The following is a 24,253-nucleotide window of genomic DNA, read 5'->3' on the forward strand; positions in this document are numbered from 1 at the left end:
ATGTTTAATAATTTTTTTTTTTTTTTAAGTAATTCTGTTTTTTAGTTACCATTTTATTGCCTCTTAAAGTTAGCTGTAGTAGCCAAGCTACTAAAGAATCTGGAATCTGAGTGGCCCATGTAACTAAAACTCCATGACCTGGAAATTATAACAAATCGCTAATGGAACTGGCCTTTTCATTTATTTATATAATTAATAATTATTGCTGTAGTTCATCAGAAGTGCTGCTGTGCTTTTTGTGCCATTTCAGATCTCCTTTAATCCTGGCATGTCCCAGATGAGAGACTGCAGGAATGGCTGCCATCGCTTTCACTGGTTAGTTTCAGTCCCTCTGCTCTTCCAGTGTTTCTCAGCCAATAAATTGTCTTGAGGTTTAAACTGGATGGGTGAAAGCAAAGGTCTCATCACAAAAGCTAAAATCTTTCGAAAAGTGCTCAGTCATTAACATCTTATTAAGACTGGTTTGTTGTTGGGGGTTGGGTGCTGTCCCTGAACATCAAGAAAGATTATTTTGCCATAATGAAGGAATCAAACTGGAATTTGGGTTTGGCTACTCCGAGGCCCTTTCATCTCCAGAGATTTATCGATTGATCAAATTAAAAAGGCAGGGCCAAACTCCAGCTAACATGAACTGGATCGAGGATGAAATCCCAGGCACAGACAATGCCTATTGTTGTTGGGCTAATCTCTAATGTAAGCTGTTCTTTCTTAATCACATCATCGCTTCACCACGCCTAGCAGCTGGGAAAGACACAGTTTGGCCTGAAAAAAGCCCTCAACCTGCCAGTCAACGTGACTCAAACATCAAATCATTACTCCGCCGCGTCCTGGCATCGCCGCACACCTCCACAGAAGCATTTTAATCTGTGGAGATCGAGGGGAAATAGAAGAACCGATCTGCAAAGTGTTTTCCTTTGCAGCCCTGACTGCGCCCACAGCACCGGTTTTAGTTGTCAGTAATTCTTGTGGATTTGCAGGGATGGGCAGTGTTAACAATATGAGGTTTCTCTGAGCAAAAGGAGGGGATAAAGAGTCGTGCTGTGGCCGTGGGGCCTCGAGCCTGACCTTTCTACTGATGCCTTGACAATTTCCTTATGGTTGCTGGGTATAATTTGATAGTAAAACCAGACCGCTAATACAATATACACTCTGGAGGACAAATCTTATTGAAACCATCTTTTTTACACCGTAATTTCAGTTTCAGCTCAATCCATTCTGAATTTTGCTTAAAAAGTTGACATAAAAGTGTCTTATACCCAGTCAGTAGTGTCAGAATAAACATTCAACATACTTCTTGAATTGATTTGAAACTGAATCAGAATCAGTTGCTGAGTAGAACAGGTGCGCAAGGAATATGATCCGGATAATTGGTGCTGACACATTACAAGACAGATACACAATACAGGAGTGACACACCAGGTGCAAGACAAAATGTGACAGGAGCTCAAATGTATTGCAGACAAGATGTACTGCATGATAGTAGACTAAACACTACAAGTATACATTCACTGCTGAAGTGTTGCACCAGTGGAGCAGCATAGTCACAGATTAGAAGAGTAAAACAAGGTTGATGAAAAGCAAAAGATGCTTAAGTGACAGATGTGCAAAATACAACTAGGTTGATGGGCAGCCCTAATAGTTTATGAGCACCCATGTGCAAATTAGCAGGGTTTGCTCAGTCCGGGACTGTGTGTGTGTGTGTGAGAGAGAGTTTCCCCTACCTCAAATTGGTGTGGCAGGTCACCCTGCCTTTAAGAGCTGCTAACCCTAAAAGAATTTCATTATCATGGGTTTCAATGGAGAGTTTAGTGTCCCATTGTCTAAATGCTGGGAAACTGGTGTGTGTGTGTGTGAGAGCTTATCTGGAGGAGTTGGTGGTGGGGAGGGGCTTAAGAGGGCTGGTTGAGGAGGGTGATTGCTGTTGGGAAGAAATTGTTGCAGTGCTGGGTGATGTGGGTGCTGATGCACTGGAACTACCAGATTGGAGTATATCAAAACAGATGGCTGCCATACTGTAAACTCTCAGTCTTTGGCGAACTCTTAATACCTTGACCTCTCTATCCTATATCTCAGCAAACTCAAGCATTTGGTTTGTGTGCAGTGTATTATTCACTATTGTGTGTTGTTCAGCAGCTGGCTTGTGCAGCCATATGGGGTCACAAAATGAAAGTATTATCCTAAAACTTTCAAATCAAGTCAGTGAAATCCGCTCCCATCAGCAGTGTTAAGCAATCCAGCCGCAGTCTGTTTGAAAGATTTAAATGGAAAGATATTTTCAGTCATTTTTGGAAAAGCTTTCTATCCTGATACACAAACAGCACCATTGCATTTGGCAGTATTTTGCCTAAAATATAGAAGAGTAATCAAATAATGTTGCAGTTGAATATGGATTACTGAGAGTATTGTACAGATTTGCATAGAAATCTGAGCTCATTTTAGAGCACATAAGGTAAATGGAGGAGCTCTGTTTTGTTGGATGGTTTTCATATTAATCAGAGAAGGAAAATGCTCTGCACTCTATAAACAATATCCAGATTCACTTTGTTTCCAGATTAATCTTTTTTTTTTCTTTTAGCACTGCAGAATATTAAAAACATGCACAACACTGTGGTTTTGGCACTCAAGTCTGACCATTGACTTTCAAGTCCAGGCCATTTCTCCTCTTTGATTGTCAGACTCCATTGGTTCTGTGCAGCAGAATAGATTTTCTGACTGAGCACAGTGCTGTTTTCACTCCAAGGTTTTGATGCTCTCCCCCTCTCTCTCTCTTGCCTTCAGTCTGTGTGCTGTGCCTGCTGCCTCAGGCTGGGTTGGCAGTCTGGGCTTGTGTCCGTGCCTGTCCAGCATCCTGCTCCTGCACCCAGGAGAGGAGCTGCAGTGTGTTGTGTGACCGCTCCAGCCTGGCTGAGCTGCCCAGAGAGTTTCCCTGTGAGGCTTCTGCCATCAACCTGGACAAGAACAGACTCAAGTTCCTGTCGGAAAGGGCCTTCGGCACCCTGCCCTCCCTCAGGTCCCTCTCCCTGGACCACAACAACATCTCCTTCATAACCCCTGGAGCCTTCAAGGTCTGCCTTTTCATCAGCCCCTCTAGCTTCATCTGACTGCAACAGATTGGTGTGTTAGCCTGGTAGCTGGACAGGGTTCAGTTCTGGTGGCAGCACAGGTGAAGAGGAAAAAAAAGTCCTTTCATCCTATCAGAATGAATCGGTTAAAAACTTTTTCTGTGTGGATAAAATCAGTGCATTTTCCTGTTTGATTCTGATGAACTAAATAGTTGGTAATTTACAGAGGGATTTGTAAAAACAAAATAGTGTGCATATGGCAAAAATCTCATTCGCAAAAAAAATAGAAATTAATAAAGATGTCAAAAAATTACCAGCTATTTTTGTCAAGAAACAGCAGGTCAAAATTCCTGGCCATATCTACAGGTTAAGTTGGGGAAACAAGTATTTTGCATACAGGGAATATGAGAAAATTCTGAGAAAATGACCTTTAATGTTATATTTTTAAGCTCATATTGTGGTTGGTGTACTAGATGTAGCTGGTATATAAATGTATAAATGAACTGTTTATATTTTTTAATGATTGGCTTCATAAAATAAACAAAACAAAATAGTAGAAGCCACAATATGATAATATCTTAAAATTGACCGATCCAGCCAAAATCACAATTTTTACATGCGGTGCCTCAGTTTAACAAGGGAAGCAGGAATAGTTAGGAGTATTGGACTTCTATTTCAAACTGGATTCAATGTAAAAACTCAAAGGGAAATGACCCTTGAAGTTCTAAGAGAATCGAAGAAAATGAATGAGTTGAATCTGCTTTTCAAAAGTTGGCAAAGGGGTTGGCAGACATTTAAAAATATACTAATTACCTGGGTGAACTTTAAACTGATCAGTTACCTCTGTTACAGAACTAGTAAAACCTGAGAGTCTTGAAAAGCTCTGCACACACGGTTGGGGAGTAGTTTCACTTACAGTACAGTTAAACTGTACAAGTCAGATGTTATAAACCAAAGCCTTTTTACATACAACTGAAAGTTAACATTCCCTCCACTTTTTTCTGTGAAGGCCCAAATTGAGTTGAGTTTGGGTTTAGGTCCAGATTACACTCAGAAAAAAGGCACACAGTTGTTGGGTTTTATTGTCAAAAAGATACAGCCCCAGTGACAAAAAAGTACAACTCTACCTTTTTCTGACTGTCTGTTAGTCTCTGGCAGACAGGTGTCTGAGTGAAAATGTGAGTGATGGACATTATTTTGTTTGCGTTTACGTCCAGACTACTTTCTGGCAGGCAGTTATTGGAGTGTGGCCATTATAAACGCAGTGAACTTCCCTTGTACTATAAATAAAATACAATTTAATGATGATCATTGTTACAAAATATCTTGATCTACTTTGTAACTTGAGGAAGTAACTTGAGGATAGCTTTGCCATAGTTCATCTTCTTCCAGTGTAAAACTACACATTCAACACTGCATATTCACTGTACAACCGAACCTCTGTCCTGCAGGGCCTGCCCAACTTGGTGGAGCTGAAGATGGCCCACAATGAGTACATCAGCTACCTTCATACGCGCACCTTGACGGGGCTGAAGAAGCTGGTGCGCCTGGACCTGTCGGACTGTAACCTATTCAACATCCCTGACCGCATCTTCCTAGAGCAGACGGTGCTCAAGGAGCTGCTCTGCTTCCAAAACAACTTCCGCAGGATCCCCGGGGCCATCAGGGGCATGGAGAACCTGACCCACATCTACCTGGAGAGGAACAAGATCGAGGCGGTGGCCTACAACTCCTTGCTGGGCCTGGGGAGCCTCAAGTGAGTCAGAGGGTGGAATATCTAAGACAGGAGACTCAATCCGTGTGCCATGGAGGGCCGAGAGTGCAGGTTTTTCCAACCAATCACTACATGAATGAAACCTGCAGACTCTTGGCCCTCCGTGGCACATGGTTTGAGACGCCGTTTGAGAGGTCCCTATCATAAAAAACTGTTCCCTAATGTCAAGCTCTAGAGTGAAAACTGTCTCAGTTTCTCTCTCTCAGGTGAGTCTTTGTATTCAAATGTCTCTCTCTCTCTTTCCATCACAGGTACCTGAACCTCCAGGAGAACCGCATTAACGTGATCCATGACCAGGCCTTCCAGGACCTCGTGCGGCTGGAGAACTTTTACCTCAATGACAACCTGCTGTCTGAACTGCCCCGGGTCTCCTTCAAGGGCCTCACCCGCCTCAAGATGCTCAACCTGGGGGGGAACCAGTTGACCAACGTGTCCAGGACCTGGTTCAGCGACCTGGTGGAGCTGGAGGTGCTCTACCTGGACAGGAACCGGCTGCTCTACATCGAGGAGGGCACCTTCGAGAACCTGACCAGCCTGATCACGCTCCACCTGAACAGCAACAACCTCACCACCCTTCCCTTCCCCGTTTTCCAGCCCATCTACTTCCTGGGGCGCCTCTACCTCTTCAGGAACCCCTGGGAGTGCGACTGCTCCCTCGAGTGGCTGAAGGAGTGGATGGAGAGCTACAAGCTGGTGCGGGACATCCCCTGCGCCTCGCCCTCCTCCGTGGCGGGTCTGGACCTAGGCGAGGTGGTCTTCACCAAGCTGAACAGCACGTGCGTGGACCCGGGGGAGCTCAACCTGACCACGGCCTCCTCGGAGATAGCCTCCACCACGGAGAACCGCTTCAACAGCCTCATCTCCAAGCTGCTCCAGCAGGAGCTGCGGGAGGAGATGGGGAACGGTACGGAAAGCCTCCGCAACGGGACCCTGCTGGACCTCGAGGACGGGCAACTCTCCGCGGGGGGCGGAGGGCGAGGGGCGCAGGCAGGCCAGTCGCTTCTCTGCTTCCTTGTAGTGTGGCTCATCTTTGGTTCGATTGGCCAGTTAGAAACGGACGTTTGTGTCTCTTGCACATGAGAACTGTGGAAGTGGGGTCGGCGCTCTGACCCGTGGAATTGCCGTTGGTGGATCTGTGCAAAGTAGGAATAGCTTTTTCTAATGTGCTGCTGAGATGAAAGATGTTTCTATTTATCTAAGCAAAACAAATATATACTCTTGCCCAGGTGCGTGGTAACTGGTGTGAGTCTACCCTGCCAAAGACAGAGGGGTTTTGGGACACTTTTCTCTTGCAATGCAAGGAGTGTAGTAAACAGAATAGTTTATGGAGAGAGACTGACCCGGACACTGCAGCAGTCCACCAAGACTGTGACAGACAGATGAATAATGAACGTGGGAAGATTACCCATAGTATTTATTTTCACATGAACTGTATGATAAACTATGATATATACATATATATATATATATATAGATGAACTGTTTCTATATGAGGAATCATAATTATTCAACGCATATCTTTCCCCCTGGTTCATAAAAGGCTATGCCCAACTGTACGGCGCTGGGTTTATTACAGCAGGATTCACTTCTACAGTCATAGAGGCAGGTGTTGATTTGAAGTGATGGATTGCCGAGACGATGTGATCGAAATGTACATTTGAACTCCCACCTTTTTGTTACGTAACACACTCAAATTAATGTAATTTTAATGAATATTATGTAACATTCACAGCATTACACAGTCTGTTACGAGCGTTTTTTAAATATTTTCATTCACGTCTATGTGTAAAGTGAAAGGCGATAAGAGCAGTTGCTCCTGTAGTTAACTCCTAAACAGATGTCCTTTCTCGCTCATTCTCCACGTTTTTATTCATTCAACTCTGTAAATGTAGGTTCCGCAGCTTTCCATAAATGCATTAATCTTCTTATTGCATGCGGCTCAGCGTCCTCCTCGCTTGTGTGTGCTGTAATGTAATGGAGGGACTTTCTCACTGCATTTGCCTCCTGTGGATGGACGGACTGTTTTCCCCTTATGGACACGACCTCTCTCTATACACTGAATGGGACGGGTGTGACTGCCATATGTTGGGTGGTGGATGGGAGAGGCCGCAGTGTCAAAGCGTGTCAGTCCTCTTTGGGACAAGAAATGCTTTCAGATATATAGAACGGTGCACACAAATCGAAATGAACTGTACTTAACTTCATTTACAACATAGTGTCTATTCTGTGTACCACAATGTCCTTATCCACGCTGATGTGCTCTGTGTAGCTGATGTCTGTGGATGTCCCTGATCTCAAACCAGCCAACACCTTTTACCCCGGTGATATGTATCCAATCTGAGTAGTTTGGTCTGACAGCCAGTGATTCTAGTTCAATGGTGTTGTAAGACACCATTGAACTGTACACTCCGTCACACATGATATATTTTTCTAAATAAAAAAAATTGCTGTTGAACTTTGACCCGCCTGCTAAGTGAGTCCTTTCAGCCTTGGCGAGGTGTCGACCCGCTTCAGCAGCGAACGGCAGTTAATCTGCACACTGGCCTGTTAGCCCTTTAATGTGGGATTAGGGCCGGGACTGAAACAACTGGGGAGGCCCGGATGCTACATCTCATCCCTCTCATTTACCGTCATTCTAATGTGGCTATTTTTATCTGTACCACTGTGGAAATGTAATAGAACTCTGTAATTTATATGGGCCAAAGTTAAAATGGCAGAGGTGAGGGATGCACAACTAGAATTGTGTGTTGAGTTGCTATACCAAGCTCACTGTTCTGCATTGGTATAAATGAATGTTACAACTTTACAGAGTTTTACTGCTTAGAGGAAGAATCCCATTGCTTTCCAGATTAGAAATATATTATTTCATCTCCCATGGACAGAAACAAGACAATATTCTCTGAACTACACGGATGTTACCAGAATTATATTTCAGTTTTCAAGAGGTAATTGTGTTGGTAGAGTTGGAAAAAAGCCTGAAGGCAGGTGGTGGCTGTGAATTCCCATGAAGCTAATGGTAGACGTTGACTGTTAATGAGCTCACATGCAGAATAAAAAGTGACATATTGCTTTAAAGCCAATGCCCCGTATTTAATTTCATTGTACAGTGTTGCAGGACGGCTATCAAAGAGGTTTCAGGAGTTCATGTGGTCATGTACACTGTGTCCTCTTTAGGTGACTGTACCACTCAGCTACCAAATCTCCACTTCCACAGTCAGCACAGCTCATTAAATTGATTTTTCATCCTTCAGACTCATGCAGATCATCTGTCTCATGCTCTGGTACAGGTCTGTTTGTCTTATAGATATCCAATTTCCAATGCTGCAGCCTTTTCCTCTGGCTGTTGACAGTGTTTTTCTCCCTCTGCAGCTGCAGGGTTTCTCCTGCCTGGCTCTTTCTTCTTGTCATGTCTTGTCATAATGTTGTGTCTCATATTTCTCATTAGTTCCCTCTCAGTCACTCCTGCTGATATGAGACTAAAGCTGTCTCTCTCCATCCCTTGTCAGTCCATCATATCCCTCTCTTCTAATATCTGTCTTTCCTCTTCATCTGGTCCACAGTGACATTCATGGTCATCACTACTTCCTCCAACAGCTCTTTCTTCAAAGCTCTTCTCCTACTCTCGCTCCATCTTTCCTTCTGTTTCCAGTCTTCTCCTTTTCTAACTCTCTTCCACCATCTGCTCTTTCATTAGAGCAAGTTGCTTTTTCCTTGATTGGTTCAAGATCTTATTATTTTAAAATATAGAGGAGTTGCTGATAATTGAAACAAGGGATCGGCAATATGGACAAAATTAATATTACAATAATCAAAAATAATTATTTTGATATATTTTGATCGTCATATCAGGTGTTTAAGAAGTAGGTATATAATATTTAATAAGTAAGTGATAAGTAATAAGACTGTAAAAACAATGCTGCACAATGTTGTTTTAAATGAAGTTTTGATGCAACATCTAATTCAAGTACTACTTGAAAAGCATCTTCCAAGGAGGCCTCCACAGAGTCTCTCCATTTCTTCTGCATTTCATCAGCAGTTGAGAGGAACAGCTACATTAGCCTCGCATCTGTTGTTGTGATGTACTTGTTTTCATTTTGAGATTTAAAATCCATATTCAATAAAACGCAAAACAAAACACAGATGTCCTAAGTCAACACAGCCCTTTTTTTTTCCTAAGCAAAATGCTATCAGATTACGCAACAGTAAAACACTGTTCTTCATGCTCTGGTCCAATCACTCAGTGGGATTGATTGAAATCCCAAAATGCAACACTTGACACAGAGGTCAGTTGAATCCACATTCACCTGAGTTATCCAGCCTCGGTATTACATGCACCGGCTGTACAGTGGGTATGACTTCATTTACTAGATCATTAAAAAGTCAGTTTTATGCTGCAAAAAGTGCCATTACATAGACAATGTCAGGTTTATTCATAGGGATTCTCTTGAGAAGTTCATTTGAAATAAAGCATATGGTTTGTTTCATTTAGTTTGGTCAACCATATGTGCTTGCTTGTTTGTTGTGCTGTGTTGTATTGTGATGTTATGCGACTAGTCTGTGTGTGTGTGTGTGTGTATCCCCCATACCAGTTAATAACCCTATTTGCCTTGATTAATCCATGCCCATTTTTTCCACCCCATCTGCCTATCCTCTTTTCACCCTGTCCTTCCCTGCCCTCTCTGCTTGTTTGCCCTCTCTGTCCTCTCACTGTGTGTGTGTGTGTGTGTGTGTGTGTGTGTGTGTGTGTGTGTGTGCATCTTCCTTCTTAGCCAAGCTTGGTTTGGCAGAGTTGGAGACTACTGGAGGGTTTTTCCTGTTTTCAAACTTCCTAAGGCACTCTGCACACCTTAAAAAAAAAAAAAAAAAAGACAGACATTGGGGCTTATGTGCTCAGCCTGGGTTTTAAGAAAAGTATTGGAGATGCTGTCATGCGTATGTGCAGTGCAAAAGAACAGAGCCACACCTAGGTTCATTTTTCGACACATAAAAGGAAATATATTTAAAAAATTGTTCATACTGCAGAACTTTTATCATTGCAGAGTCATTTACACAAGGGCAGTTGTATGTCAGTCTGTCATATTCATATACACGGTTATTCAGATGCACAAACTGCCGCCTCTTCCCTTGCAAAGTTGTCACCTTGCAGAATGTATAGTGTGCACATCCTTTTCAAACAGATACACGGTTGCAGAATAAAAATCAGCATTTCATCTCTCATCGATTAAACTGAATTGAAACATTAATACTCTTGGACAACACATTTCTGAAATGGCAAATGAGGAATAAGGTGAAATTCTTCCCCCTGTCTTGATCTTTTTTTTTTTTTGAGTATGACAAATCAAAAATCGAGACATTTTATTGATTCGTTTTTTCTTTTTACAAACACATCTCACTATATGGTCGATCTTTACAAATCGGTTGTTTAGAAATGTCGCCCAAAATGCAAGGGATGTGCATAGGTGTCAAGTCAACGTCCGGCTCTGTCGCTGTTAGTTATTTTTCTTGCTCCTCTTGCTCCTCTTGCAACAGTTGGAATGTTGTTGTTTTTTTTTCTCTTTTCTCTCTTGGAGGTTTTACAGTGGGACAAGGGGAAAACACTGACTGACAGCATGGAAGCTTGCGAATGTCCACATGCATGATACCTCATTCAAATCTCTAAAACATTTATGGATTTATTTAGAAGAGACAGTACCTGGTAGAAAGGTATATGTGTGTGTGTGTGTGTGTTTTGGGGTAGCTGATACTGTTACTGTACCGAAGGCTAACAATAGGATAGTGTTATGAGAGGATGCAACCCAGTTAGACAGCTTACAAAGGGAAAGGAATGAATAAATAATGAGGGCCGGTGACATGATCTATAGATGAGAGACACTGCAGTGTGTTTGTGTGCTTTTCTTCTGTCTGCTGAGAGAGAGAGAGAGAGAGAGAGAGAGAGAGAGAGAGAGAGAGAGAGAGAGAGAGAGAGAGAGAGAGAGAGAGAGAGAGAGAGAGAGAGAGAGAGAGAGAGAGAGAGAGAGAGAGAGAGAGAGAGAGAGAATACCCACCAACAGTGTCTTTCTATAGAGCTAAACGCTTTAGGACTACAACACCCAACAGGACTACAGTGTGATGGGGGTGGGGGGGGGGCATCAAAACAGCATGTGGGACCGACATGGAAGGAGGGGGGTTTCAGTACCGTCTCTTTAAAACAAACGTCTACAAAAATGTCGCCTCCTAGCTAGTACAGACATGACAATATTCATTTTGTTTACTTTAGTTTATACAACACTACGACTAGGTAGTCTGTAAGGGCAAGAGTCTGATTGGCTGCCGCAGGTCTTTTGCGCAGCACACGGAGGATTTCGGTTGGGCTGCCGCAGTTCTTTTGTTTTCGCAGCACGCCGAGGGTTTTTTCCGATTTGGCTGTTTGACGGTCAAGTGCAGTGTAGAGAGAAGTTTTCCGATCGGTTGCGCTGATTTTGTTTTTGAGTTGTTTCACAGAGGGAATGATGGGAGTTTTTGCAGAGGTGCTGCTGGATCACCGGCGGGAGGTGGGTGGGGGAGGGAGGGAGGTAGGATGGAAGAGGGAGGAGTAGATAAGGTGGGGAAGGGGGTGGGGGTGGGGGGGGGTGAAGGAGGAGCAGTTCGGGGGTGCAGGTCAGTAGACCCAGGAGACGGGCACCCATTGGCCGGTGGTGCACACCAGGTCGATGGCCTCCTCCAGGTGCCTGATGGTCTCGTCGATCTCGTTGTTGATGATGGTCTGGTCGAAGTAGTGGGCGTAGGTCTTCTGCAGGATCTCCGACTCCTTCTGCAGCCGCTGGAGAGACTCGTCCTGAACGGGGAGGAGAGGCCGTTAGGACAGTGACAGTGAGGAGAGAGAGGGGGATGGGGGGATGAGAGCAGGGCTAAGATGGAAACTCTGACTCTGTAGAGGAGGAGGAGGGAAGGAAGAAAAGGCGTCACTAACCACTAGAACAGTACAGGCGATGGGTGTAAACAAAACCCTAAAAATACATCTGTAACATGACAAGGGATACACACACGCATGCTTAAAAATAACACTAAACGCTAAATGCGGACGCTGTTACTGTCGGGTCATACTTACTGGCAGTGTTCGGCACCACCTGGGCATCTGAATGCGAGTGCCAAAGAAACAAACGCATGCAGCATGCAAAAATAAACGAGTGCAGAGAGGGATGAGAGAGGCAAACGGACGAGTGGAGAGGAGAGAGAGAGAGACAGAGACTGCTGGACTGCTGGTCCAGACGCATGCTTGATGACCACAGCACTTCACATGATGACTTGTCACATTTTGAGATGATATTTGTTGTGGTTGTGTAATGTGAAAGAGCTCGCAGTACACACAGGAAACTGTAAATCTGTATCAGTGATTCATGTTTATTGACAAATCCAAGAACCATCTGTCAGGCTTGTAGCAACTGATGATGTAATAACTGCCAAGTAATGTAGTGACTTGTCAAAACAGAATAAAATGTCCCTCTAAATGGGTCGAAAGTGTACTAAAACCTGTTAATGTAGCTGATAATGGATAACTGATCCTGGATAAAGTAATAACATCACATAATTACATTAACCAGCAATTGTTATTTCATAAGGGGTGTAACATTTTTAACTTATGAGCCTAAACCCATAAGAATAAGAAGAATGTATTAACTTGAGTTATAACATTAAAAGACAATATCATTATTACATCATCAATTAAAAATGACATTCACCAGTTGATGAAATAATGCAATGTTATTACATTATCCAGTTATTATCCATTACATTAACAGGTTATATTCTATTCTATTCTACTCTATTATAGTCATATAGTGACATTTTATTACATTTTGACAAGTTATTGCATTATCAGTTGCTACATGGCTGCTAAACACAGAAATCCAGGTTAATTTTTTCTATTTCACTTAAAAAAATATCATGAACGTGTGAGAGTGTGAGTGTGTGTGTGTGTGTGTGTGTTTGGTCAATTCCTACCTCATTGATGCCTGGCGTGATAGTTGGTGCCGCAATGAAGACGACGTATGGGGCAAACTCTGCTGTGCGCAGGACCTTCAGGGCCTAAAGGAGAACAGGTTTAGGGGTCAGTATGTCCAAAAATATGCGTGCGAGCACCCACCCCACACACAGGTATAGACCCACACACACACACCTGAGGTTCCACGTCCAGTATGGATATGAGTCCCTGTTCGTGGATCTTGCGGATGGTCTCCAGCCGCGTCCCGTACATAGCGTCCTCGTGGCTGCCGTACTCCAGGTACTCGTTGTTGCTGATGTCCTGCATCATCTGGTCGTGCGACACAAAGTAGTAGTTCTTCCCGTTCTCCTCGTCCTTCTTAGGAGGTCTGGTTGTGTCTGCGGGACACAGACAGAAAAACACAAGGAGTGAGCAGACACATTATCGACTTTTCTCCACAATGTGTGAAGTAGAACAAAGCGCGGCACTGTGTGTATAGTACATTCTTGAGGATGACTTTAGTGTGCGTCTTACGTGGGATGGGGTAGGCGAATCTGTCGGGGTGTTTGGTGATGAGTGTGTTCTTGATGTGTCTTCTGCCCACTCCATGAGCACCTGAAGAAGAAAGACACACAGTCACTTAGCTTGGAAGAGAGATGTTACTGGCAGCCGACTGCATGAGCTGTGTCCACTTGTGCTTACCTAATAAAACTAGTGTTTTCCTCTTGAAAGCGGGAAGCTTCACAACCTCTTCATATGTGACAAGGTCTAGTTGGTCAAACACTGGAGAGAGAGAGGAGAGGAGAGAACGACAGTGAGACCGTGTGGAGAGGACTGAGCTGGGACAAAGAACAGTCAGGGAGCTCTAGAGAGCACTAAGAGTACAAGGTGTGCTAAAGAGTCTTGGACACACTTGGTGACGATGTGGTGGCGAGAGTGGAAGTTCGGTCAAATGCTCACTCAAGGGCAAGGAGACAAAAACAAAAAAAAGAAAACTGACTGGCACCAGACCGAATGTCAAAGCTGCAAATGGAAATAAATGCCACTTATGGACAGTTGAAGAGTTGAGATAAGCTGTGAAGTGATGATGACAGAGAGTTTGTACTTCTCTGTGCAGGTTTACATTCAGCAGCCTCTGTGCTGACATGAGATGTAATGGGCCAAACCAGGGAGTAATTCATCCAATGAGAAGGTTAGAAACTTAGGCAGGGCTCACCCAACACAGACAGGGCTGGAAAATTATACAAATATTCAATCAGAACGATGTCTGCCTAATGACTGCTACTATATAAAATATCAAATGATGCTTCGTACTAACTTTAACCAGAGTGTGTTAACATAAGGTGCAGGTTCAATTGAGTTTAATGAGTCCTATAAAAAACTGTATAATTTTATTCTAAATTTTATGCTGAGTGAGGCTTGCTGGGGAGGACAGTGAGGAGCGCAGACGTCAGAATAAATGAGAGGTTAAAGGTTACACTAGGGAACTCCTGGCCACTCTCATAACACATGCTAGAGCAGAGCGGTGCACTGTACAATGTGTCCTCAGCCCCCGTAACATGAGCCTCCAGCTCATGTTACGGGGGCCAAACTGTCTCGGGGGGCTGACGTGTGAAACACAATACCCACAAGTCACTGGGTACTCTTGTGTAACGGTCGACTCCATCTTACCGCCCATCTGGCTGCGGACCAGCCTGCCTTCGCTGGCTGCTACTCTGATGGTGAATATTGTGTGTATTAAATGCGTTAGGCTTCGCTAGCTGGCGAATTGGGAATTAATCCTATAGCTGAAGAGACATCAGTGTTTATGTTTCTATTTACGTTGCTGTCCGTTTCGGTCTGTTACTGAGCATACAGGACCAAAATGAATTAGAAAATGGGTTAGGATAAATATATGAATACCACAGCACACAATGTCTGAAACACACAATCACACACTGCAAAGCTACACGGTTTCAATTTTGCCTGAGCCTTCTGTTGTTCTGGCCAATAACAACAGAAACAAAACTGAAAACGCTGGCAGTGACAGCTGATATAATCTACGGGGTTAACAAAATGAACAGCGAGAAAGGGAGGGAGAGAGAAAAAGAAAAAGAAAGATAGAGAGAGATGGGGTGATATGCTGAAAGTGAGTGTTTGGGTGAGACTGTAAAGGAGTGTGAAGCTGGCGGACAGAGAGAGAAAAGAAGAGAAACCAAAGAGGCGTTAGCCGCTGTCACTGGTTGTTACTTACATGCAGAGAGGCCGTTCAGAAGGAGACAGCGAGAGAGATGAACAGGGGGGGGTCATAACATGGTTCGGTTACAACAGCAGAATTACCATACGTACATTACACACATACAGCAAGATACAGCAGCTGGGCGGCCATGCAACACTGCACAGCACCAACAATGGAGATGGATATAAATATACAATGCAGTGTTGTTGGTACAGGCATATTCACACCACTGGGTGACTAGAGGTTAAAGGAAACCCACAATCTATGTGTGTGTGGACTGCAGAGATTCTGGTGATAGTAACACGTTGATACATTATCACCAACGACTTTCATTGTGTCACACACCACAGGTGGTCCATCATGTTAGTAACTGTCTAATATGAACTGTGAGTTCCATATTAGTTTATAGTCTCCAGGGAATAAACAGAGTGAATAAAATGACATGTAAGGGACAGATGGTATCATGCTGAAGTCATGGCATTTACAGTTTGATTTTTAAATACTAACAATGATTCGGGCATGGATGACATGCATTCACGCTCATATCATGCACGCTGCACCCAGACTAGCAACTGTGTGCCACTGTCACATGACTGTTATGTTCTGTGTTGCATGCTAATTTGTTTTAAATGGACATTGACAGATATGGGGACCACTCAGAGGGCTTCCAGGTACACAGCTCGACAGTTGACATGCTTATCAACCTGATACTGGGACACACACACACACACAGTTATACTTAAGTCACTTTTGGGGTATTTACATAGACTTACATTAATTTCCTGGAGACATACCCTAACCCTAACCATAACCACTACTTGCCTAAACCTAACCCCCCCCCGTTTATGGTCACAGCTGGAAAATGACCTTTCCCCCTCACTACTGGTCAGTGTGCTAATCTTAGATTTGGGTATAAGTGAAACTAAAAAGAGTTGCTAGGCCACTGATATAGACACAATCCATGCTGCCAGACCTCTGCCCAGACCCTTCTCTGGCAAAAAAACACAAGTAACAGACCAGTGTCAAGACACACACATACACGTGTGCATTCATACACACCTGTTATGTGGTGCACATACTGTAGAGGAGTGTAAAAGTGCAAAGCCCTGGATGGATGAGGTTCAGATACCTGATACCCACTTTCACCCTCTTTTAACCCTCCCTTCCCTCTTTGCCCCATGACCTTATTCTCTCTGTCCACCGCACTCTATCCCCACACCTTTCCATGCCTCCTCCTTACCTACCGCTCTGCTTCGACACTCTTCCATCCCCCTCTCCCTCCCCTTTTCACACCCCGTCTCACACCTTCTGTTCTTCAAAAATGCCTCCCAAAGCGCCTAAACTCTCCTCCATCACCAAACTCTCTTTCCCCAGCCACCTGTGTTATCATATCAGTCACGGCTCTGGTCGTAGACACACACGTGACCGTCTGAGCCCCCCCCCCACCCCCAGCCTGGTCTGCTTACACAGCCAGACACATGGCAGTGTTCTAGTAGTAAACCTGTGCGGAAGGTGCTGCCATCTACGGCCAGACAGTGGTAAGGCGGAGCGGCCGCATAGATCGCAATGTTGAACAATATTACTTCTGGGCTCCCGTATGTGATGCCACGTGTTTACTGAATAGACACGCTTGCAATGCACACCAAAGCACACATGCACACGCGGACATCCGCACATGCGCGCATAGCATTGAATATGCCAGCATATGCACAGACACGCTGACTCAAGCCTACTGTACATGTCAGTGACCTGCTCACATTCCCCCAGGTTGCCCCTGTCCTCATATAAGATTTCTGCTACTCTGACAGCTATTCCTGTCATTCCCGGCGGTGGCACTGTTACCGGAGCTGTATGCTACAAGATACGGGCAAGTTCCACCTGCATAAACACAAACACACACACGTTCACAAGCCACACACTGCATTCTCACTTCTGCAACCTCAGGGAAAATTGTACGCAATGAGAGCGTGCCTGCATGCATGTCGGGACAAGTGTGTGTGACCACATGGGACTGATGACCGTGGAGATGTTTGCAGCGTACTGTTTGGGTTCATATGCATGCGAATATGAGTGTGTGTGTGTGTGTGTGGTGTACCTGCGTTGTGCTTAGCCAGATACTTGTCTTTGTACTGCTTCTTCTTCTTGCCAAACCAGGTACAGCTGGCCTGCTGTTCCTGTTTGGTCTTCTCCATGGCTATACATGCCACGCGCCTACAAAACAAACATGGTTCAATTTAGTGGTTTTCAGTTTACATGGCTCAAGTTTTGGGTTGAGGGATGGTGGAGTTGTTGAAGCTGATGGGGGAACAGGGTCTCTGTGTGTAGCTATGTTCTCTGGATCTGCTGTAGTCTCTCCTCTCACCACTCCTGGAGCTCTGGCGAGGGGATGAGGCCTGCCGTGCCGTTCTTGGTGTTCTCCAGCTTGCCCTGCCACCAGTTGTGGTCGTCCTTGGAGATGATCTGGATGATGTCGCCCACCTGGAAGCGAATGCCAGCCTCCTTGCAGGGGATGAGGTCGTCTCTGGAGGGGTCGTACTCAAACTGAGCCCGCACATAGATCTGCAGCAAGGGGGGTGGGGTGGGGGGGCAAATGTGTGCAGAGGTCAGAGGGGCGAGCCGGCCAGCAAAGGCAGGGGGTGTGTGTTAATCGAGAGGAGGGGTAACGACGAGAGTGCGGGAGGATAAAACGGTGAGGGGGAAAGAAAGAGAAAAAAACTGAGAATTGAAGAGAGAAAGGAAAGAAATGGAAAGAAACGGAAACTGAGAGAGGAGATGGCTATCCCTGTGGGATATCGTGAGAGCGAGGACTGAAGTAATGAGCAAAAGCGTCTCGGGCAGGGGTGTGGGGGTGTTGGGGGGTGGGGGGTTGTGGTTGCCAGGTTGGAGACCGGTTTCTAAGGCAGGACTATCTCTTGTGAGATAAACCCAGACACTGCTGGGCCATTAATGAGCCTCTCAACACGCTGGTAATTACGGCACAGGCATTGTTTACATGTCTACTAGTTTAAAACAACAACCATTATCCTGCATTATACCAGGTTCAACCACACTGTAATTTCTTGGGTTTTTCCCCATCTATCCTGTATGTGAATAAGTGATTTATTCTAATAAAAAGTGTGTAAAAATATTTGGGATAAAACATTGTGTTTATTTTTTTGGGGGGCTCTGGGCGGGCTGTCTCTTACCTTGACTGACATTTTATCCTTGATTGGAGGTCTGGATACGATCTAGGATGTGAAAGCATCACACAAATCATGCAGTAAAACGGCTATGGAATGTCTAAACAGCAGTATGGTTACCAAGGTTGGGGGGTGGGGGGGTCGGGGAGTGGAGGTGGAGGAGGAGGAGGGGGGAGGTTTGGTGGATGGGAGATGACGGCACAAGGTTCAGGTAGAAGTCCACTTATGGACAGACAAGGGATATATTACCCTGTAACACTCCTTAAAGATACTCTATGGCAGTATGATCAATCATTGAAATGATACAATTCAGTGGTAGTGAGGTGAAAGGGTTGGCACTGACAGCCTGCCAAGCTGTTGTATAAGATTGTCTACTGTAGACTCTACTCCCCTCTACTGGTAACATCTGGTATTAGCACAACCAGATCCCTCTATGCCACTTTTCCCTCTGCTGTCACTTGATTCTACAACATCAAAAGAGTAAGATGTTGTGATTTTGGGTTGGTCGATGTTGGGTTATGTCAGAGGAAAATGGTGATGTATGTCTTTGGAATGAACAAACTATAACCTACTACACTGTGATGGGATGAGATGACACTTAGGGAGCAGTGATAAGTTATCAATATTAAATTTGAGTTGGCATGAGGTAGAAGTTGCCCGTAACTCCTGATCTCAGAGCTGTTCATATCCCCAAATTTAACTGCAAGGGGCATGAGTTCATATCTGACTCAGGATCAGTGGTTAGGGGCGATCTCTAGCCTCTCCAGGGTTCAACAATGCCTGTGCCATTAGTGCCATACATTCAGTAGGAGTGAAGGTAGTGTAATAAAGGTAGTGTCAAGCTGATGACACAACAGTGGTCACTGATATTTGTTCTGCGTACACTGTAGTGATTTTAAGAACAACCAACAAATGAACTTCAGAAGTTGTCAGTTTGTTGGTGCTGTGTAGGTGTCCAGCATTACATTTTCCGTTTTGAATTGTAGGTTTTGCCCTTAGAGGGGAGATGTGCCTGTTCGTGAGTACAGGAGGAGGGAGAGAAAGAGAGGAGGGAGGGCAAACTACTCGAAGCCCAAGAATAGGCAAGGAACCTGGGTGAGAGAAGGGTGGTGGAGGTGTGTGTGGTGCCACAAGAGGTCTGGATCTCTGGCTTCGTTTACCAAGGTTGAATACAGACAGGCATCCGACAGACTGATGGCAAATCATACTGTATTTTCATGATTACCATTGGAAACTGTTTTTCCTCTGGGACTTGAAGGGGAGCATTATGGTCAGGCCTCTTTTCCTCCAAATCAATAAAGACTAATTTCCCAAAACACCCTCCAAACAAAACTTAATTTGAATCCAATTGAATTCTGTCTGCTCATTTCTGTCTTTCTCTGCGGTCCGCTAAAAGCTGAACAGCTGCAGCCCATTTTGGAGCATATTATAGAGTCTAATGCATTTTGGAGCGGGTCCAACATCCGATAGTGGCTGTTTAAAACGAGGTCAGGCCTTGGCCATTCACATCAAAAGTGACAGCCTGAACAGATTGGGGATCAGTTGGTGGCAAGTCAAAAAAAGCAAAAAAACAACCACCTTGTAAATGAACTCAGATTATACTGATGGGGCTGACCTCCACTAGGCATTAGTGAATGGGCTGTATCAGGCACAGGAGGGTGAGCGGGAGGAGTTGAGTGCCAAACACACACATTTACAGTACTGTGCAAAAGTCTTAGGCACCCAAGTGTTTTTATATAAATTGTGTCTTAGATGTTTATTCATTTTTTTCTGCATTAGTGTGTCAGTAGACTGCTCTTTATAGTACATTTTTTGATATTTAGAAACTTTTCATTTAATTACTTTTGAAAGCATCTTCGCATTTTTCTTTTACATGTGCCTAAGACTTTTGCACAGTACTGTATATGTGGGTGCATGCGCGCGAACACACACACACACACACACACACAAGCACACACACAGTTCTGAGTCAGAGGGAGGGACGCAGGGGCTGTGTAAGGAGCTAGTGCACTACAGATGAGAGAGAGTGTGACTGAGCGCTGGTATTCACCTGTCGACCCTTGGGTTGGATGGTGGACGGCAGATCCTGTGGAAGTAAACCAACCGACGACAGAGGGACATGGTTTAGAGACAGAAGAGACAAAGGAGAGGTACAGCAACTAGAAAAAAACCCCAAAACAACATTCTGATATCCTTTTGAGAACATGAGAACCCCAAACGAAACATGCAAAACCAAAGCACTCTAGTCACTGCGCTTGCAAAAACACAGAGAGAGGAAAGAGACAGAGAGAGCATTATCATTGTTAAAGCAGATCTGGCTGTGGAGCAACCAAGCAAGCGGAGAGCAAGCAAAGCAGCTGCAGCATCAGCGCAGCCACAGTGTCTGCCTGGAGCCTCAGCGAACAAACACGGGAACTGCGACAGGCTATTAAGTTGAAGTGTAAGTGCGCCGGGAGCACAGAGGGTGTCCCTTGTACCACTGGAACCACAGGGGGTGTAGTGTGTTGTGTCAGCCACGAGGCACAGCACCACAGCAGGCTTTATGAGGCACACCAATTTGTTAACTGAGATATCGGACACGGGGGCCTTTGGCTTGAACAGATTGAGAGTGACCGGGGAGAACGGCACGGGATTCAGATACCCGGGAGATTCTTGGTATGGCCCATATAACTACTGCTATGACCCATATAACTACTACTACAATCACAACTCAAAATTACACAGAATAAACACAATCCATGATAAACGGACATCTAGACATCTAAATAAATAGATTTATCCACTGACGGAGGGACACGGACATGTAGAGACAGCAGCATAACAAATGAGAGACACCGGAGGGGAGGGAGGAGATTGGGTTGTGGGTCTTTCTGGGTGGGGGGTGGGGGGTGGAGGGGTGTTTTTGGGGGGGCGTAGGGGGGGTTGGGGTGGGGGGGTCCTTACCAAGATAGAACTGTTAATGCTGGAGTGGCCATTGGCAGGGGATTGCCTGGAGGTGGTGGGGGACTCTTTCTGAAATAAGACACACAGGTCAGCAATGCACAGACACCACACACACACACACACACACACACACACACACACACACACGTCAAAGCATTCTCGCACACGCACACAAGCACGCACACACGCAAGCACAGGAACTCAGGTGGTCAGGTGGGTGCACACATGTTCACACATATACCCACGCACGCACACACACACACACACACACACACATTTCTAGGCATTGACTGCAGGCAATGGAGTGGGGATGCGCCAACAAGACACGGGACACTACATCAGCCGGCCTTCTAGCCTGCACATCCTTACATCACCAAAGGGGGGCGGTACACTAACACAAGAAACACGGAGCAGTCTGGACTATGAGGTCATCGCTACCACAGGCTTCTACAGCATGAAGCCAGGACTAAACACTCTGATACAACTGGATCAGGACTGTGTTGGAGGACCAAAAGAGTTTAAATTACAATACAATAAATGCTTTTATGTAATGATTTATGGTCTAATAATCATGTTGCGATGAAATGTAAATGGAAAAATTCTATTATAAATAGCAAAATTGAACCTGAAAAGAGAAATGGAGAAGATGAGATGGTAACTGGAATTTTTTCTAGAGATTCAGAATCAGATTCTAAAACTTATTATAAGTGTTATCAAGTGATAATGATCGTAAGTGGTGGTTGGTTCAACACAGTATGTAAATGAGGAGGTGGGTTAGTGTTCCTGTCAGTCAACACCCAGGGTGGGCGGGGCATTTAACAACTGCATTTTAATTTCAAGTCTTTTGGTCCTCCACATCCGTGTGTTTGGGGGAGGGACGGTCTGAGGGTTTGTGCATCACGTGTACATGTTCCTGTTTCTGTGTGTGTGTGTGTGCACGTGTGTGTGTGCATGTGTGTGTGGGCAGGAGCGGGGCGGGATCACACAGAGGGGCGTGGCTCATACCTGGACCAGAGGGGGGAGGGGGTTCCGGTATCTTGGTTGTGAAATTGGTGTGCTGAATATCTGACCCAGCCCCAGCGAAACACAGCAAAACACACACACACACACACACACACACACACACACAGAGAGCACACCCCATACACACACACACACACACACACACATACTTGGTTACGCACACACACGCTCAGTAACCAGGCGAGCGGTTAGTAACCAGATCAGGAGCTCAAACACAGCGCTGAAGATGAGAGGAAGAGGAAGAGGAGGAAGAGGAGGAGTGTTACCTCGCACGACGAGCCCTGCGTCCGGTAGCTTGGCACGATTTTAAACGTGATGCTGCCTCGCATCTCTCTCTGTGGAGACACACACACACACACACACACACACACACGGTGACCGTTGTGCCTTATCTTCAATTCAGCATGCAACGCCTTTCTGATTCAACACTTGTACACACGCAGAGATCTACAGATACATTGAAGGATGCACGAACACATTTAGTCACAAGCACATGAACACGCACACACATACACACACACACACACACACACCAGCATCTTCTGCAGCTGCTCAACAGTCTGGTTGGCCACGCTGATGCTGTTGATCTCCCTGATCTCATCTCCTACATGCAACGTTCCTGAGAGGGAGTAAGAGAAAAGGAGAGACGGCGAGAGAAAGGAGAGACATATGTGGAATCATCAAACCTTTTCGGTTCATTACAGTGGCAAAGTAGTAACTCATTAACCTCGATCACTCTCTCCACATTACTAACATAGTCGACAAAAGCATCACTTGTAATCACAATGCCGTACCAATTACGAGCTAATTAATCAAGTGGCCATTTATTATGCTGCGTTCACGTTGTAGCAGCAGACCAACTGTTGCCTTCTATAACAGCAGTAAAGACAAAGCAGATGTTGAAAAGTCTGGCAAAATGGTGCCACCTGCGGTCCACCTGCTCTTCTTGTCTCCTCTTTCAGTGAAGATAATATCGTGAATAAGCTTTCTCCTTCTGACTATCCAGGAAAAGAACATGTAATGCCAGATTTTGGCTGGGCTATTCCTATTTCCAGCTTTGCATCCTATTCATTTACACAGGAATAATATTTAATACTTGATACAAAACATAACCTATATTAGACATTTTGAAACGAAATTAAATACTGAAAATGAACACTCACAATACTATTTAACAGATCAGCTTTTAGTATACAGTATACACAATGTTGGAGGTTTCCTGTTTATCAAAATCACCAATGAGAAGACAGTTTGCCGTTGCAGTTGACTGACATCCTGTAATGCCGACCAGTATGGAGGTTTTCATTAGACCATAATGTGAATGCAGCATCACAGTCACACGCTGCCATATGTACATCGCAGGTGTCACATCCGACAGGTCGCTGTTTTTCCTACAATCCACTTAATGAAATCACAAGCTCTGTTCTTCCGTGGAGCCATGCAGCGGCAAATTTTATGAGTGGTTAACAAGGGCATGGCTCGTTGCCCACCTGGATGTAAGGTGTGTAGGAGTGTGTGAGTGAGTGTGTGTGTGTGTGTGTGTGTGTCCCGCACTGCTGTGATCACTGCCTGTACAGCCAGCTCGTGTGAGGCGGCCTTGAGTGGGGCGTTTATAAAGCGTCCATTATCAAGGAGCAGGCATAAATGTCAGCTGTCAGAGGTGGAAATGTACCTTGTCTGTGGATCATTCCCCCGTGCATTATCCTTGCCACGATGCAGTGGTTTAAGTCGTTCATCTTCAGCGTGATGCCCTACGTGCACACACACATACACACACACACACACACACACACACACACACAAACCAAGAGTTAGTGTATATTCTGCTGAACTTCTTCACAAAAAAGCTCCCCCCTCATCTTCGTCTATATATACCGTATTTCCTCTAATATTGGCCCGGGCCTTTATTTACCTCAACTGCAAAGGGGACCAGGCCTTTATTGGAAGCAGGCTTATATTAGAGACAGGCCTTTATTTCTAATTCCCTCTGTTTGATGAGTATATTTGCTCATATTTTAGTATGAAGCCTCCTTGTTTTCTGATCTGCTTCTGTTTGGGTTCGTTAGGTAGCCGTTTTTTTGTTACTGCAATGCA

General features: G+C 44.9%; 2 protein-coding genes across 6 annotated transcripts in view; one reads left to right on the forward strand and one right to left on the reverse strand.

The window, feature by feature from the left end:
• Positions 1-293: 293 nt before the first annotated feature.
• On the forward strand, positions 294-7,243 carry nyx (nyctalopin). Its single transcript, XM_071531369.1, has 4 exons — positions 294-315; positions 2,779-3,065; positions 4,514-4,818; positions 5,088-7,243. The coding sequence occupies exons 1-4, from the start codon at positions 294-296 to the stop codon at positions 5,914-5,916; spliced, it is 1,443 nt and encodes a 480-aa protein (XP_071387470.1). The 3' UTR covers positions 5,917-7,243.
• A 3,503-nt stretch (positions 7,244-10,746) lies between these two features.
• caska (calcium/calmodulin-dependent serine protein kinase a) overlaps positions 10,747-24,253 on the reverse strand; it is a 63,635-nt gene continuing 50,128 nt past the window's right edge. For 2 of the 5 annotated variants that reach the window (XM_071531374.1, XM_071531372.1), the window contains 13 exons: positions 23,832-23,910; positions 22,693-22,778; positions 22,426-22,494; positions 21,137-21,205; positions 20,244-20,279; positions 18,200-18,241; positions 17,377-17,573; positions 17,110-17,225; positions 13,499-13,579; positions 13,331-13,411; positions 12,992-13,194; positions 12,817-12,900; positions 10,747-11,650 (listed from right to left, as the gene is read on the reverse strand). In XM_071531374.1, coding sequence (XP_071387475.1) covers positions 11,474-11,650; positions 12,817-12,900; positions 12,992-13,194; positions 13,331-13,411; positions 13,499-13,579; positions 17,110-17,225; positions 17,377-17,573; positions 18,200-18,241; positions 20,244-20,279; positions 21,137-21,205; positions 22,426-22,494; positions 22,693-22,778; positions 23,832-23,910 — 1,320 coding nt within the window. In that variant the 3' untranslated portion in view covers positions 10,747-11,473. The remainder of the gene's footprint in view (positions 11,651-12,816; positions 12,901-12,991; positions 13,195-13,330; positions 13,412-13,498; positions 13,580-17,109; positions 17,226-17,376; positions 17,574-18,199; positions 18,242-20,243; positions 20,280-21,136; positions 21,206-22,425; positions 22,495-22,692; positions 22,779-23,831; positions 23,911-24,253) is intronic. The other 3 variants (XM_071531375.1, XM_071531373.1, XM_071531376.1) reach the window with 3 other exon arrangements.

This window comes from Centroberyx affinis, unplaced genomic scaffold (genome assembly GCF_046629955.1).
Source record: "Centroberyx affinis isolate AG114_WGS23_722 - 3 ecotype Tasmania unplaced genomic scaffold, CSIRO-AGI_Caff_v1 ptg002070l_1, whole genome shotgun sequence".
In the NCBI taxonomy this organism is placed as follows: domain Eukaryota; kingdom Metazoa; phylum Chordata; class Actinopteri; order Beryciformes; family Berycidae; genus Centroberyx; species Centroberyx affinis.

Bases quoted from the DNA above. Each gene is read 5' to 3' on its own strand.
- nyx (XM_071531369.1), top strand. From the start codon at position 294: ATGGCTGCCATCGCTTTCACTG. The intron at 316-2,778 runs GTTAGTTTCAGT...TCTTGCCTTCAG, and splicing joins GGCTGCCATCGCTTTCACTG to TCTGTGTGCTGTGCCTGCTG. The intron at 4,819-5,087 runs GTGAGTCAGAGG...TTTCCATCACAG, and splicing joins CTGGGCCTGGGGAGCCTCAA to GTACCTGAACCTCCAGGAGA.